Source organism: Oreochromis niloticus, linkage group LG4 (assembly GCF_001858045.2).
Source record: "Oreochromis niloticus isolate F11D_XX linkage group LG4, O_niloticus_UMD_NMBU, whole genome shotgun sequence".
Classification (NCBI taxonomy): domain Eukaryota; kingdom Metazoa; phylum Chordata; class Actinopteri; order Cichliformes; family Cichlidae; genus Oreochromis; species Oreochromis niloticus.
The window spans coordinates 9,036,889-9,049,988 of NC_031969.2; the positions used below are offsets into that span (position 1 = coordinate 9,036,889).

Genomic DNA, 13,100 nt, shown 5'->3' on the forward strand with positions numbered 1-13,100 from the left:
AACTGATGCTGTGCTGCTGATACAGAAGAAAGAAGGTGATGAAGCAGAGAGAGGCAGACGAGGATGAAGAGCAGAGCAATGATCCAGCTGACGGAGCTCCCTGTGGTCTAATCCAATGGAGAAGCAGAGGCGTAAAAAAACACCTAACCGTGCTCTCATCCTTTCTGTAAATTGCTCCCTACATGAGGGGGAGAGAGCTGCTGAAATTCTAACTCTCCACTCTCCTTTTCGAAGGCTAATGAAAATTTAATTCCCCCTTATCTGAAAACTGGAGCTGCTATAAATGGAGAGTCTGTTCTGTTTCCACGGTTTAGTTCTGCAGGATTTAGTGCTAAAGCAGCTGGTGTGGCTGCAGAGAGATACCTGCACTTGAAATTTGCTGTATCACATTCTATGTTCATGTTTCATTTGGTTAAAACTGCACAGAGCACTCAACAGTCAGTAATCCCTTGAGAAGAGTTAAAACATGTGCATCTCTGAAAGTATCACTATATATATCTATGTATAGATATATATACATAAAAAATGTTAACTAAGTTTTTTTAGGACAAAGAACTTCTTTAACCTGGTAACATCAACAAGGTCATTAGAGACCTGCCCTTATGTATAGATTTCTTGTCCATTTGGAGGGTCAAGTAAAACATCTTTTGTCATAAAACACTATTTTCAGCTGCTCTCTTATTCATAATGGTTCGTCACAGTGAAAAAAAAATATGATGCCAGAATATTAAGTGGGTAATATTCCCCAAACCTATGCAAATTTCTGAAAAAAAAGTATTCAATATGAGAAAAATAAAATAAGGATATTCTTATTGTGAAATATCCTGCAGGATCAATCCAGTACAAAGACCATTAACAACTGCCAACTAGCAGAGCATACAGCTAACTTAACACCGCCTGCCAAGAAGCCATGCCTGGCCCAGTCCAGGAAAGAGAAGGTGATATTTCCACTGTGAAATCAGATCCAGGGGAGGGGATGCCGTGGCCTAGTAACAGCTGAGCAACACACAGCCAACAGCAGACACAACAGCCGACCCCATCTGCCACCTCTGATCAGTCAGACAGCAGGCCTACATTGACGGGACTTTCTCCACTCCAAAAGCCGTTAAGGGCACTCTGAGTGCAGAGGCTTGCTCGGCGCCACTCATCTGTGTGGACTACAGTAGACTTTGACCAGTCCCCCAACGGGGCTCTGCTTCACTGATTTCATAACAAAGCTAATAAATACTTCAGACTTGGCTTTTGAAGTAAAACACTGGTATGTGTGGTATCCAATCAATTTAACAGCAGCAGCAGAACAATCAAATGTATAAGCTTTAAGGCAGTGGAGCCCATTATATAAAACTTACTGTATGCTATCAAAAAAGCTGTATGAATCTATGGCATTACATCCACCACACAGTTTATTTCTGTAGAAACCTAAGAGACAAAGTAAAGCACAATCATAGCACAGCAACAGGTTACATCATAACCAACCTAAGTTCCTCCAGAAATAGAAGTCAACCGATGACTTTAATCTAATCATATTAAAACATTTTCTCTACAAAGTTATATGGATGAGCCTGGCCATGCAGATTTTCTTCTCTTTCTTAGGTTGCTCCTGCTCTAGACCTGCAGGCAGATCCAGCATTACAATATAATCATTCTGAGCAGGGCCATAGTGTAGGAACTACACAAATATTTGAAATCAGTAAGAAAGAAATGGATTGTGGGCCAATACTGATGTTTAAAGTAAGAGTTTTATACACATTTTTAGTGCAAAACTGCGATACATGAAGATAAGCCTTTTAACCCAAGATCGGTCAACAGAGTGAATATCAGCTGATACTTATAGAAAAACAATGCATGCCATAAAACAAAGAAAGAAAGAAAGTCTATGTCATTATTCTCCAGGACAAGTACGTCAGAGTGGAGAGGCAGAGTGAGTGTGGGAAAAGGAACTGAGCTGATGAAGATAGGACAGACACTGAGCAGCAGCAGAGCTGAAGTAGGCGGCAGGAGACAGACAGACGGATGGTCTTTTTGCCGTGGAAGAATGCTGAGGCTTTCTGACAGCTGAGGCTTATCTAACAACACAAAGGCTCGCTTGTAGCCCAGCTAGTGAGTAGCATGGTGGCTAGCCTGTGACTCACCACCGTACAGATAGAAAGGTGCCAAATTTAGTGAGCCAGCTTGACAGGCGGACTGACTTTACACGAAACAAGCCGTCAGCTCTACAAAGGGACATACAAAAGAAGCTGTATAGGATAGAAAAATCACACAGAAACCAGGATTTTACTGACTAGTAACAGATGTGTGATTGTAATTAACAGAAAAGATACACACTCGAAAATTACTGGACGCCTACAGTTGACTTTTTCTGCATGTTTAGGCAACAATATATAAGATTTGTTTTCTTCACAGTAACCTTAACAAACAGAATGTGCATAACTGATCTACTGACTCATCTAACTCAGCAGGAGCTCAGTCTACTCCACTTAACTTGAATTTTTAAAGCTTAAACAATGGAAGATGAAATAATATAACATCACAAGGAACATCAGTTTGAGACATTCTCTCAAAGCAATAAAGTTTCTAAGTACCTGACACATAAAGACATGGTACAGTAAGTCATATACTGTATATACATACACAACAACCTGCATTGTCTGCTAGAATGTGGATTATGATATTGGGGATTATCAACAAAGGTCTTCTAAGTACAGGTAGACCAAACTACAGAGTCCCTTTAATGTTAGGTTATTGAAAACAGTAATTGTGTCCTAAAGGCAAACCTATGAATATATTTTACAAGTTTAGAAAAACAGACCTCAACTTGTAAAAGACTTGCAGAATCATATTATGATTCAGATACAGAGGTCTTTCCCATTATCTCAATTCAAAGCACAGCCTTGGGGGAGGCATTATATTATGTCTGCAGTAGATGTACCAGAGCTCTGGGGGGTAAGTCAAACACACTGGAAAGACGTTTCAAGCACAGGGGGCTTCTTTTTCTAACAGTGAGCTAAACAGGAGAAAATTCTCTTCCTTTTAGAAAACCAACACAGTCAGACATATGTTTTCAATTTCTCTGAGGCAAGGGGACAATTAACAAGCACCAAAGCCAATTCTGAACCCAGAAAAAAACAGAAACCATGACACCATGGTATTAGGAAGAAACTGAAGAGGGAGCTGGTGGAATGACATGGAAATTCAAGCCATATGGGAAATTGCTGAAATGCTTTCTTCCATTTTGGTAGCGGCAAATTATAATAATACTTTTAAGCATTTGACGCTTGCAATGCATTGCTGCATTCACATGCAATAATTACCAACTTCAGTAGAGAGTCAGCGATGATGCTTTATCACGTCTTCTCGGATGAAAGGCTCATTTATAAGTGCAACGAGTCACCCAGCAGTGTCCGAACCACAGTCTCTCAGGTAAAAACTAACCCACATTCTATTCCTGGTAAACATGTCACTAAATGGGTCGAGATCACGTCACAGAGCTGCTTCATCTGTGGTGAAACTGGATTATGGGGACAGAAGCGATGCAGTGATAGAGACCACTCCAGTCCCTGTGTAAAAATTCACTACTACAAAATATTTAGATTTACAGACACCAGAGATTTTCCTGACTGGTCTACATGTGTAATATATTTAAAAAAAGGCCATGTGGATGAGAAAAACTGAACTGATAGGGTTGTTTTGTGATCTGAGAAACAGCTAAAATAAAGGAATGTGGGGGTTAGGGTCAACCCATATCTGTGATCAAACAAGACACACCAGTAAGAGAACGGGGTAAGACAAATAAAGTGACACCAGCAGTGTTTATGGCAAAGGTCTGTCTTTAGCCAAGGTGAGAGGGAAGTTATGGCATTTAAGACCACAGAGCTCTGTCAGCCATTCTGTGTGCAAATATGTGAGTGTGTTTGTGTGGTCATGAGTCACTCAGATGAGCTGCTTTTTTCCCCTAAACAAAGATGGATAAATATCAGATCTCACTTTTAACCAAGATTGTGAGACAGGTGACTAAAAGTGAAACAACTGCCTGCATACGAGCAGAACAGCCAGAGAAATAATTTTAAGGTCAACCATCCACCAGTGTGTTGAGTTTACAGTAAACTGTTAGAAAAAACAAGAACCTTTTGAAGGCTCCAGGTCTAAGTCACTCACATATATGAGTCCAGAGTAGTAGCGGTCCTTCAGGTTGTGCAGCACAGACGCCTCATTCAGGCAGGTGAGTTCAGCCATGTCTTCCACCTTGCTAAACTTGGGTGGGTTCATCTTCTGGATGTCATCCTTGTTGATCACCACCTTTTTACCATTCTCTGCCAACTCCACTAGCACTTCCTCGCCACGCTCTTCTCGGATACCCGCTGCCTCAAAGCCATGGCGCTCGGAGGGGACCCACACTAGCTTCTTGGCCGTCCAGTCAGCCTGTGTGGCTGGGTTGTAAACCACAGCCCGGTCCACAAACAGGTAGCGCTCTGGGTCCTCTTGCCCACTCCGATGAGACATCTTAACTGGGAATGATCACCACAATATGGCCACCTAGAAGAAAAGGGGGTGCAGGGATAAGTAGCAAAACATGTGAAATTTAGTCAAATTTTACATCTCACCCTATGTGATCAACAGGAGTGTGTGTTTGTGGGGGGTTGATATAACAATTATCGCAATATTTTGTGTGGCAATATCTTATCAATACAGTGACACCAAATATATTTTATTAAATACATTAAAATACTCAACTCAACCAAAAAAACAAAACAAAACAAAAAAAACATCCGACACTTAGCTTGACAAAGCTACACCCTAATTCAGAGCAAGCTAGTGGCTCAGTCACACAATTAGAAATAGGACAGCGACCTCCTTACATCCACAGTGGTGGCTGCCTGGTGACTGTATTGAACTTTTTCACATTGTGCAACTTGTGGTGACTAAATGGTTACCCAGAGCTTGAGATAGTTGCATGCCGACCGCCACTTATGATCGCAATGTGATTGCACTGGTCACTTCATAGGAAGTAACCTTTCTGCAAACAGCTGCACTCTGACTGCAGTCACTCTCAGAGTGAGTGACGAAGGTTTACAGATAACTAGCTAATTTATAAATACAGACGAACTGCCAACATGCTGCCATCAGTCTGAATGAGTCATTGTCAGCGAGCACAACTCAAAGGTACTCGACACAACTGGCTGCCAGTGCAACAGCTAAATATACATTTCTGTTAAATGTGAATTTCTGTCTATGTAGACAGCAACAGTGATTTTTGAAGATATATTACAATTAATTGGTGTATTATCAGAAAAAGGATTGCATATAGATGCCAACTTCACCCCATTCAATAGCAGACTGATTGCAGACTGACTCTGTCTTATGGTAAGTTTTAGTGACAGTGTTGGCAAGTTTGACAATCTAATTTCGCAGCTAAATAAATAAATAAATAAGTGAAGTGAGATAACTAACAAAGTTCAACTTTGAGGGCATGATTTGCAGTTGAAAGAATGTGATATATACTGCTGCAATTCTCAGCAGATGGCAAAGTAGTTCTGTTAAAATAATATCGCAATATGAATGAAGTGCCTAGTGATTCCCACTTGTAGTCATCACTATAGATCCAATAATGGCAGAAACGTCTAGTGACACTAATACTTATTCACTGATCGTTATACATCTGATAGATATGCATGAATGTAAGTAGGTCTCTTGATTTATAGCTGGTATAACAAAGTAATACAGTGAAGAAGGGAACCCATATATCAGACAATGAAATAAAAGTTGTGAGTCAGACTTCAGTGTAGGTAGGTAGGTGTAGGTTTGGCAGCCTGGCACTGCACAACAATAATGCGCGTACTGCGCAGACTACGCCGCTTTGCCAGAAAACCAAACGGGACAGATGGACGACGTACTGTGAGTGGCACATACAATAAGTCGCTCTCGTTCTCCAGAGAGCTCGCTGTATACAAAATAACCCGATTTTTAACACCTATCTAAGTAGCTCTGGAAACTATAAACGCCTGAAACCTGCAGCTGAAGTCCCCTTCCAAATATTAGGCTAATAACTGCGTAATAAACCTGCGCAACTGACGGAGCTAGCTACATAAGTGGGTAACGGGAATAAGTCACGACACGGTGAATTTAAAAGAACGAGTAACAGCAGCTAAAAGTTATTGTCTGGAGAACAACCATTAGGATAAACAAAAATAAGGTTACTGTCGGAGAAAATTATTTTCATGAGCCAACGGAAAGTAGTCATAAAGCTAGCTTACCACAGTCAGACTGCACTTTGTCTGTTACGTATTAAGAGTTCAGGTGTTACCAATTAACACGTTTCTATGAAAAAAAAGAGAGAGAGAGTCCTCGAGGTCAACCAGAGAGCTTATGACGCCGAGCGGTGGATTTTGAACCCCTCTACTCAAATAAAGACTACAGCCAAAGTAAGTTTCCAGAGCGACCTCCATCCTCTATCCCGGAGGCTGCTCACTCACTGACGGCGTAATAATCACCACGCGCTCCATCGTTCTTCGCCTTTACGGCCGGCGCGAGCAAACTTACCTGCAGCAGTCAGATCCTGTTCACAAAGCTCCCCCTGATTCGACCCTGAACGCAACTATACAGCTGCTAGCCACAAGTGAAATGCAGGCATGTATCTGGGCTTCGGTATGCACCACAGTGCACAGTGCTGCCTCCACACTGGAGCCCCTCCTAAAGAGAGCAGGCTTGACCACCGCTGCTCCCGCCTACGGTGGACTGTGCGCACTAGAAAGTGATCGCGCAGATCAATACGCCACACTGTCGCACACTTGTCAGGATTCAGCCGCTAATAAATTTTTATGTGCGTGCCTTCACGCCTGTCAGAATCCCCTCAATGTCATTAATGAAGGCAGCAATAATGAATACACTGTCGGGCATTCTGCTGCGGTGGATGCCTCTTAAGATCTATCCCACAAATATCTAGGCACTGCACACCCACTACATGCAGCCTAGAAGCGATTGGGCTCTCACTTTGCGGTCTTTCTCTGCCCTTCTCCACTATTGGCTGGAACAAACCAACCCCCCAATTTGCTGCAAACCACTGACAAGCATAAAAAACCAAAACATAATAACTATTGCAACTGTTGCTTGCATGCATTATAAAAACTCCTCAATCTGCCACGCATTGTTATTGTTGTCTAATACCTCACATGCTTACTAAACAGAGAAGCTAGAAAACAAGAAGGGTAAAGTACTTCTTAATAAAACATAATGTGGCCTTTGACTGAAACAGCTCCCTCTTGTGTCTGAGAGCAACAGCAGCAGCACCAGCTCACACAATCGTGCAACTTCTTGAGTTTTATTACAAATGGAAACATGTCACCAGGGGCGAGAAAAACATGTGTTTTCTGTAATTAAATAGTCATTCACTTTACTAACGAAGCAGTGGAAAACATGGTGTCATAACAATGAAGTTTTCAAAAGACGGTAAAGGCGTTGTATGTCATAGTTCTGTACAGTCTGTTAATGTTGGGGCTCTTCAGCGTCCGCCCCTCCAGGCTCCTCCGCCACGCTTCTTCCCTCCTCCTGCTCCTCCTCCTCCTCCTTTAACCTTCTTCCTCACGCCGGTCGCCTGTTCCGTGTCATCATCGTCTCCGTCCCCTCTTTTTGGCCTTTTCCTTTTGTCGCCTTGCTCCTTCATTTCCTGTGGAACACAAAGGTTTTCTTAATGTTCATGTACACTAATAGACTGAGGGAGGGAGGCAGGGACCAATTTATGCACAAACTATATTCGATATACAGGCATTTTAGGTCAAGACAGAACAATTTTAATTAAAAAAAAAATCAAACATTTATAAATATGTATTTTTGAAGAAATTAAATGTTTTCAGTGGTTCCATCAATCATTGGCTGGAGAGAGACTTTAAGTTGGTTTAGCCAAGTTTCAAACATTTGTTCATAACTTTAAGTTTATGCTTGCAGCCATTGCTCTTTTAAACATATGGTTATATTTAAATCATTACACTCACCAACAACTTTACTACCTACACCTGTCTACCTGCCCGTTAATGCAAATATCCAGTGAGGTCAGTTCGGTGGTCAGAGGAGGTAGACTACTTCAAGCTAGCAGGAAGGTAACAGTAGCTCAACTAACCACTGGTTACAACCAATGTATGAATAAGACCATCTTTGAATGCAAAACGCATCGAAACCTGAAGCAGATGGCCTGCAGCACAAGACCACGCAGAGCGCTGCTCCTGTCAGCTAAAAACAAGGAACTGAGGCTATAAGTTGCATGGGCTCATGAAACAGAAGGACAACAGAAGATTGGAAAAATGTTGCCTTGTGTGATGAGTCTTGGTTTCTGCTGCCACAATTGGATAGGAGGGTAACAGTTGGCATAAACGACATGAAAGCGTGGATCCATCCTGCCTTTTATTAACAGCTCAGGCTGCTGGTGGTTTAATGGTTTTGGGGATATTTTTCCGGCACTCTTTGGGCTCCTTAGCACCAACTGTTTACTGTTCATACACCACAGCCTGTCTGATCATTGCTGATCATGTCCATCTGTTTATGACCACGCTGTATCCATCTTCTGATGGCTGAATTCAGGAGGATAACACACTCTCACAAAGCTCAAATCACCTCATGTAGAAGCATACCACTAAATCCTTATGCATTGGCCATGCAGGCTCAGACGGGTTTATGCACCATTGTTTTCCCCAATCACTTTTGCACACAGCATGTTTTTTTTTTTTTCTTCAAATATCATGCTATATTTGACAAATACCAACAAAAGACAAAATAAAGAAAGGACGACTCACTATTTTGGCAAATCTCTGGGCCTCGCTCACCCTCTCCACCAGCATCATCACTTCCTCCTCTTGGGTTGGAAAGGCTGGAAGTTTCTTCCCAATCAAGGTTTCAATTCGCTGGAAAAGCTCCACATCATACCTATGGTTATATGGACACCAGACACATGTTTGCTTGCTGCAGTGACCTTCCTCTCCAAACCACAGTATTGTGCAACTTACTCAACCATTCAGAAAATGATATCATGTCAAAATGGTATACAAATGGCAATAAGTGGAAACAAAACAGAGATGTTATTGTATATGGAATGACTGGTGACAATAAAAAGGCCCTTCTTACTGAGTGACGAAAGTGATGGATTTCCCGGATCGTCCTGCTCTGGCTGTTCGGCCAACTCTGTGAATATAGTCCTGTAGGATCAAACACATCCACGGATCAGTTCATCGGTGAAGTGAAATAAATCATCAAACACACCAGCAACATGATTATCAGCGCCTCGGTACCTTAGAGTGAGTGGGAATGTCATAGTTGATGACGCAGTCGACATGAGGAATATCCAGTCCTCTGGATGCCACGTCAGTCGCCAGCAGCACCGACCGAGACTTGGACTTGAACTTGTTCAGAGCTCCGAGACGTTTATTCTGCACGGCGAAGGAAGGAAGATCCAGATCACATCACAGTATCCACCAGAAAGAAAAAGGGAAAACTTGCACTTCCTTAAAAGCTCCATTTGATAAATGTCTGTGTGCAAATTTACACACAACTCATATCATACATAAGGTCATATTTGCTGTAATGCCACAAAACCAGAAAGAGGGCTGACATCCAGCCAAACGGGACCAAAGCTCGTCAACATTCACTCTCATTCATGAGTGAAAGAATGTTTTCTTGGTCTACAAAAACAGCATCTCAGAGGGTGCAAAGAGCTCTATTCAAACATTAAAGGGAACTGCAGCCTGATTTGAATGTAGATTTGATTGTAGACTGCTTATGGTAAACTGCAGACCATGACAATGACTTCCAGATGTTTCCAAATGGTACAAAAAGTACACTAACTTGCACGTAAAGTTAATTAAGCATGACTTTAGCATGTGTTGCAAGTGTGATCATAAACCAAACTGTTTACAGGGTTTTATAGTATGAGTAGGTAATGCTGATGGAGCAGCAGACACTATAATGAATGCTAACGTCTCAGGTTAAATCCTTACACTCAACCGAGTGTTAAAAAACTCAGTGTTTAAACATGGATGGAGTCTCTGAAGCTTTACCTGACTCATCTGCCCATGTAGAGGGATAGCAGTGATGCCGAGGTTCCTTAACAACAGCGCCACCCGCTGGGCTGTGTTACATGTGCTGCAGAAAATAATAAAGGAGTTCCCGGCCAGCTCGTTCAGGATGGAAACCAGGTAGCAGTCCTGTTGGCAAAACCAAGAGCTAAACTTACTGAATATAAAACGGCTTCAGCAGGTCACAAACAGAACTGTCAGCACATGGTCAACACGTGTACACATGTGCACCCTACCTTGTACTTAGATGGTATAAAGATGTAGTACTGCTGCAGTTTGTCTACTGTGGAGTATTTCGTAGACACCGCGCACTTCACAGGATCTTTCAAAGCTGCTCTCTCTAGTTTCTGGACCTGTAAACATATGACAGAAGGTCAGGCAAAGGCTACTCTGGCAGGTGTTTATTACTGTCCCCCATAATGTGCAGGACAAGTACGGCTGAAAGCAACGCGACTAACATTCTCCGTCATCTATAGCTGAACACAAAGATACCTTTTTGGTCATGGTAGCCGAGAACAAGAAAGTGCGTCTTTCTCTTGGGATCACCTTCAAGATTTTATCCACCTGGTTAAAAAAAAAGAAAAAAGAATTATACTTATAAAAATGACAGTCTACATGGGCTGCATGCTTCTTGAAATTTGTACAGGTTAAAATCTCGAAAATCTTCTCTCTTTAAAGCCAAAGAGCTTCACAAATGGACACGTCATAAGCACAAACCTAGCCTGAGGCATTAGAGGTGTGGAGCTCGTAGCCAGCAGGTTTTTAATATAAAGCTCAGCCTATCCGCTATTTGTAATCTTTCAAAATGCTCCACCATCAAAAATTTTTTAAAAAAAGTCAACTTGTGTTTTTACCCGTTTGCAGCTAGTAATGTGAAGTCTAGGTAAATTTAACTTTTTGGATTTAAACTGCCTCAAAGGTTGTCACATTCACTTTAAAATGCTTTCATTAATAACCTTTGAGCCTGCCATTTAACAGCACACTGAGGAGGATGTGGCTGAGGTGCTACAGTGAGTCGCCTACCAATAGGAAGCTACTGACCTCAGTTTCAAAGTCCATGTTGAGGATTCTGTCTGCTTCATCCATGACCAGGAACTTCAGCGCTCGTAGAGAGAAGCCCTTTGTGTTCTCAAGGTGGTCGATCAAGCGACCGGGCGTGGCTGTGAAAAAACAAAACTAATTTTTTACTTAAAAGTGCATCATCAAAATCAGTTTATAAAGGATACAAACATTACAACAGTGGGTGAACATAAGCAGATGCGTGAAGTGACTGCAACTGTCGTAACATCTGTGTAAAAATATGCAACATCCTTAAAGGTAAAGTCTTACCAATAACGACGTGCGGCTTTTTTGCTAACACCAGGGACTGGGACATCATGTCAATTCCACCGACTATCACGGCTGCAATGGAAGAGAGACCGATTTAGAGCACAGAGCCTCCCGCATAACTGTGAGCCACCTCACCTCCACCTTTCAAGGACACGTACCGCACTTAACGCCGATGCTGGAGCCAAGGGCCTCAAACTGCTCAGAGATCTGAAACGCCAACTCTCTGGTGGGGGTGAGAACAAGCGTATGAAGCCTCTGGGGGGAGGCCAGCAGTGACTGGAGGATAGGCAGAGCAAAGGCACCGGTCTTTCCTGAACCAGTCTCCGCCAGGCCAATAACATCCTTCCCTTCAGGTCACAAGCACACAAGAAATGTTACGCACTTTAACCTTTAGAGATTCAGACCAAAGCATTGCTCCTTTAGCTTCTGTCCATGTTTAATCATAATGATTCACATTTAAATATGGAGAAGTTTCATATGTTACACGTACAGGTACGAAGTGTATAATCACGGTATGAATTTGAGCACAAGCTGATTTCCAATCCTCTGCTGAGATTTCACTTTCCAAATCTTTGGCCCATGCATTTAGCCCATCATGTCTGATTAACAGGATATTTGCTGTCATTGCTACTCAACTTGTTTTTTTGATGGTCTAGTACAATGATGCACAAATGGTGGCTAAGCTAATGCCAAAACAAAGCTGAAAAGTAGCCATACACAAACATATAAAAACAAATTCATGTATATTTGAACATTCCCGAGCTGGTAGTGTCGGAGTAATTCTGCCTCTTTTAATAATTCAGTTTACTCATGTCCTTTCTTCACTTTGTATAATAACCATTTGTTAGAAAAGAAAGTTTAGTGAGTGAAGAAAGTTTTCTTCTTTCTTTATCAGTCTGTATGTGAGTTTTTCCATCACAAGGATCTCCTCAACAAAAACCACCAATTGTCTATAGCTCATTATTTAAAACCTTAGGGCACTTAAACAGCATGGATGCAAATGCCCTCTAAGATGATCCAAGTAGAGGATCTGAAACAATCGTTGGAATTACATAACTGAATATTTCCCGCAGAGCGAAAAGAATGTTATTCCAGAAGGGTTTTATTTTTTCCCGATGTCCAAAAATGTGCGTATGGTTCTGTTCCATGTGATCATGTACTTGAGTAAAACTGACAGAAAGAGGTAAGCGTGATTTCTCACCTTGCAGAGCCACCGGTATAGCTTCTATCTGGATCTTGGTGGGGCTCTTCCATCCCAGCTGATCACAAGCCTCACAGAGAACCTCAGTAACACCCTGTCGGAAGCAGACAAAAGATAGAAATCTTTGTAACACGATGATAATGGTGTACTAGCGCCGTACACCCTCTCACAGACATATTCCATTCATATTTAAAAGGATAAAATGAGGTTTACATAACACAGCGGAGTTGTAGCTAACTCGAACAGCAGTGGTTTCTCCGTGTTAATGTGCCTGAAACGTTCCTTTCCTTCGCTCACTGAAGCAAACCTACCAGATCCTTGAAGCTCTTCACCGTCTCGTCGTTTTCTCCGCCATCACCGTGATCGCTTCCCTCATCGCTGCTCGAACCTTCGAGCGTTTCGTCTGTGTTTGGCTTCACGCTCTCCTCGTCCGCCATGCTTTTCGCCCCAACGTGTCGTCAGTTCCGCACTGCGCAGATGCGGAAACGAGTTCGGGCTTAAGCCGCAGTGCCTGA

At 42.2% G+C, this 13,100-nt stretch overlaps 2 protein-coding genes across 6 annotated transcripts in view; both read right to left on the minus strand.

Annotated features, from left to right (window-relative positions):
• Nucleotides 1–6,941, minus strand: part of LOC100690099 (myosin-10) — a 60,788-nt gene extending 53,847 nt beyond the window's left edge. For 2 of the 5 annotated variants that reach the window (XM_025906767.1, XM_025906765.1), the window contains exons 1-2: nt 6,538–6,941; nt 4,156–4,533 (exon numbers count right to left, since the gene is read on the minus strand). In XM_025906767.1, coding sequence (XP_025762552.1) covers nt 4,156–4,500 — 345 coding nt within the window. In that variant the 5' untranslated portion in view covers nt 4,501–4,533; nt 6,538–6,941. Of the gene's footprint in view, nt 1–4,155; nt 4,534–6,251; nt 6,417–6,537 lie in introns of those variants that run through there. The other 3 variants (XM_025906768.1, XM_019358204.2, XM_025906766.1) reach the window with 2 other exon arrangements.
• A 358-nt stretch (nt 6,942–7,299) lies between these two features.
• Nucleotides 7,300–13,070, minus strand: ddx47 (DEAD (Asp-Glu-Ala-Asp) box polypeptide 47). The gene is made up of 12 exons (XM_003443184.4): nt 12,897–13,070; nt 12,586–12,679; nt 11,543–11,731; nt 11,385–11,456; nt 11,097–11,215; nt 10,548–10,619; nt 10,292–10,408; nt 10,038–10,184; nt 9,273–9,410; nt 9,109–9,179; nt 8,781–8,910; nt 7,300–7,660 (listed from the first exon to the last, which is right to left on the minus strand). The coding sequence occupies exons 1-12, from the start codon at nt 13,020–13,022 to the stop codon at nt 7,496–7,498; spliced, it is 1,440 nt and encodes a 479-aa protein (XP_003443232.1). The 5' UTR covers nt 13,023–13,070; the 3' UTR covers nt 7,300–7,495.
• Between the last annotated feature and the right edge of the window lie 30 nt (nt 13,071–13,100).

Coding starts and splice junctions, on each gene's coding strand:
- ddx47 (XM_003443184.4), bottom strand. CDS start 13,022: ATGGCGGACGAGGAGAGCGTGAAGCCAAACACAGACGAAACGCTCGAA. Junction 10,409..10,547: donor CGGCTACCATGACCAAAAAG/GTATCTTTGTGT, acceptor ATATGTTTACAG/GTCCAGAAACTAGAGAGAGC. Junction 8,911..9,108: donor TCCATCACTTTCGTCACTCA/GTAAGAAGGGCC, acceptor ATATAACCATAG/GTATGATGTGGAGCTTTTCC.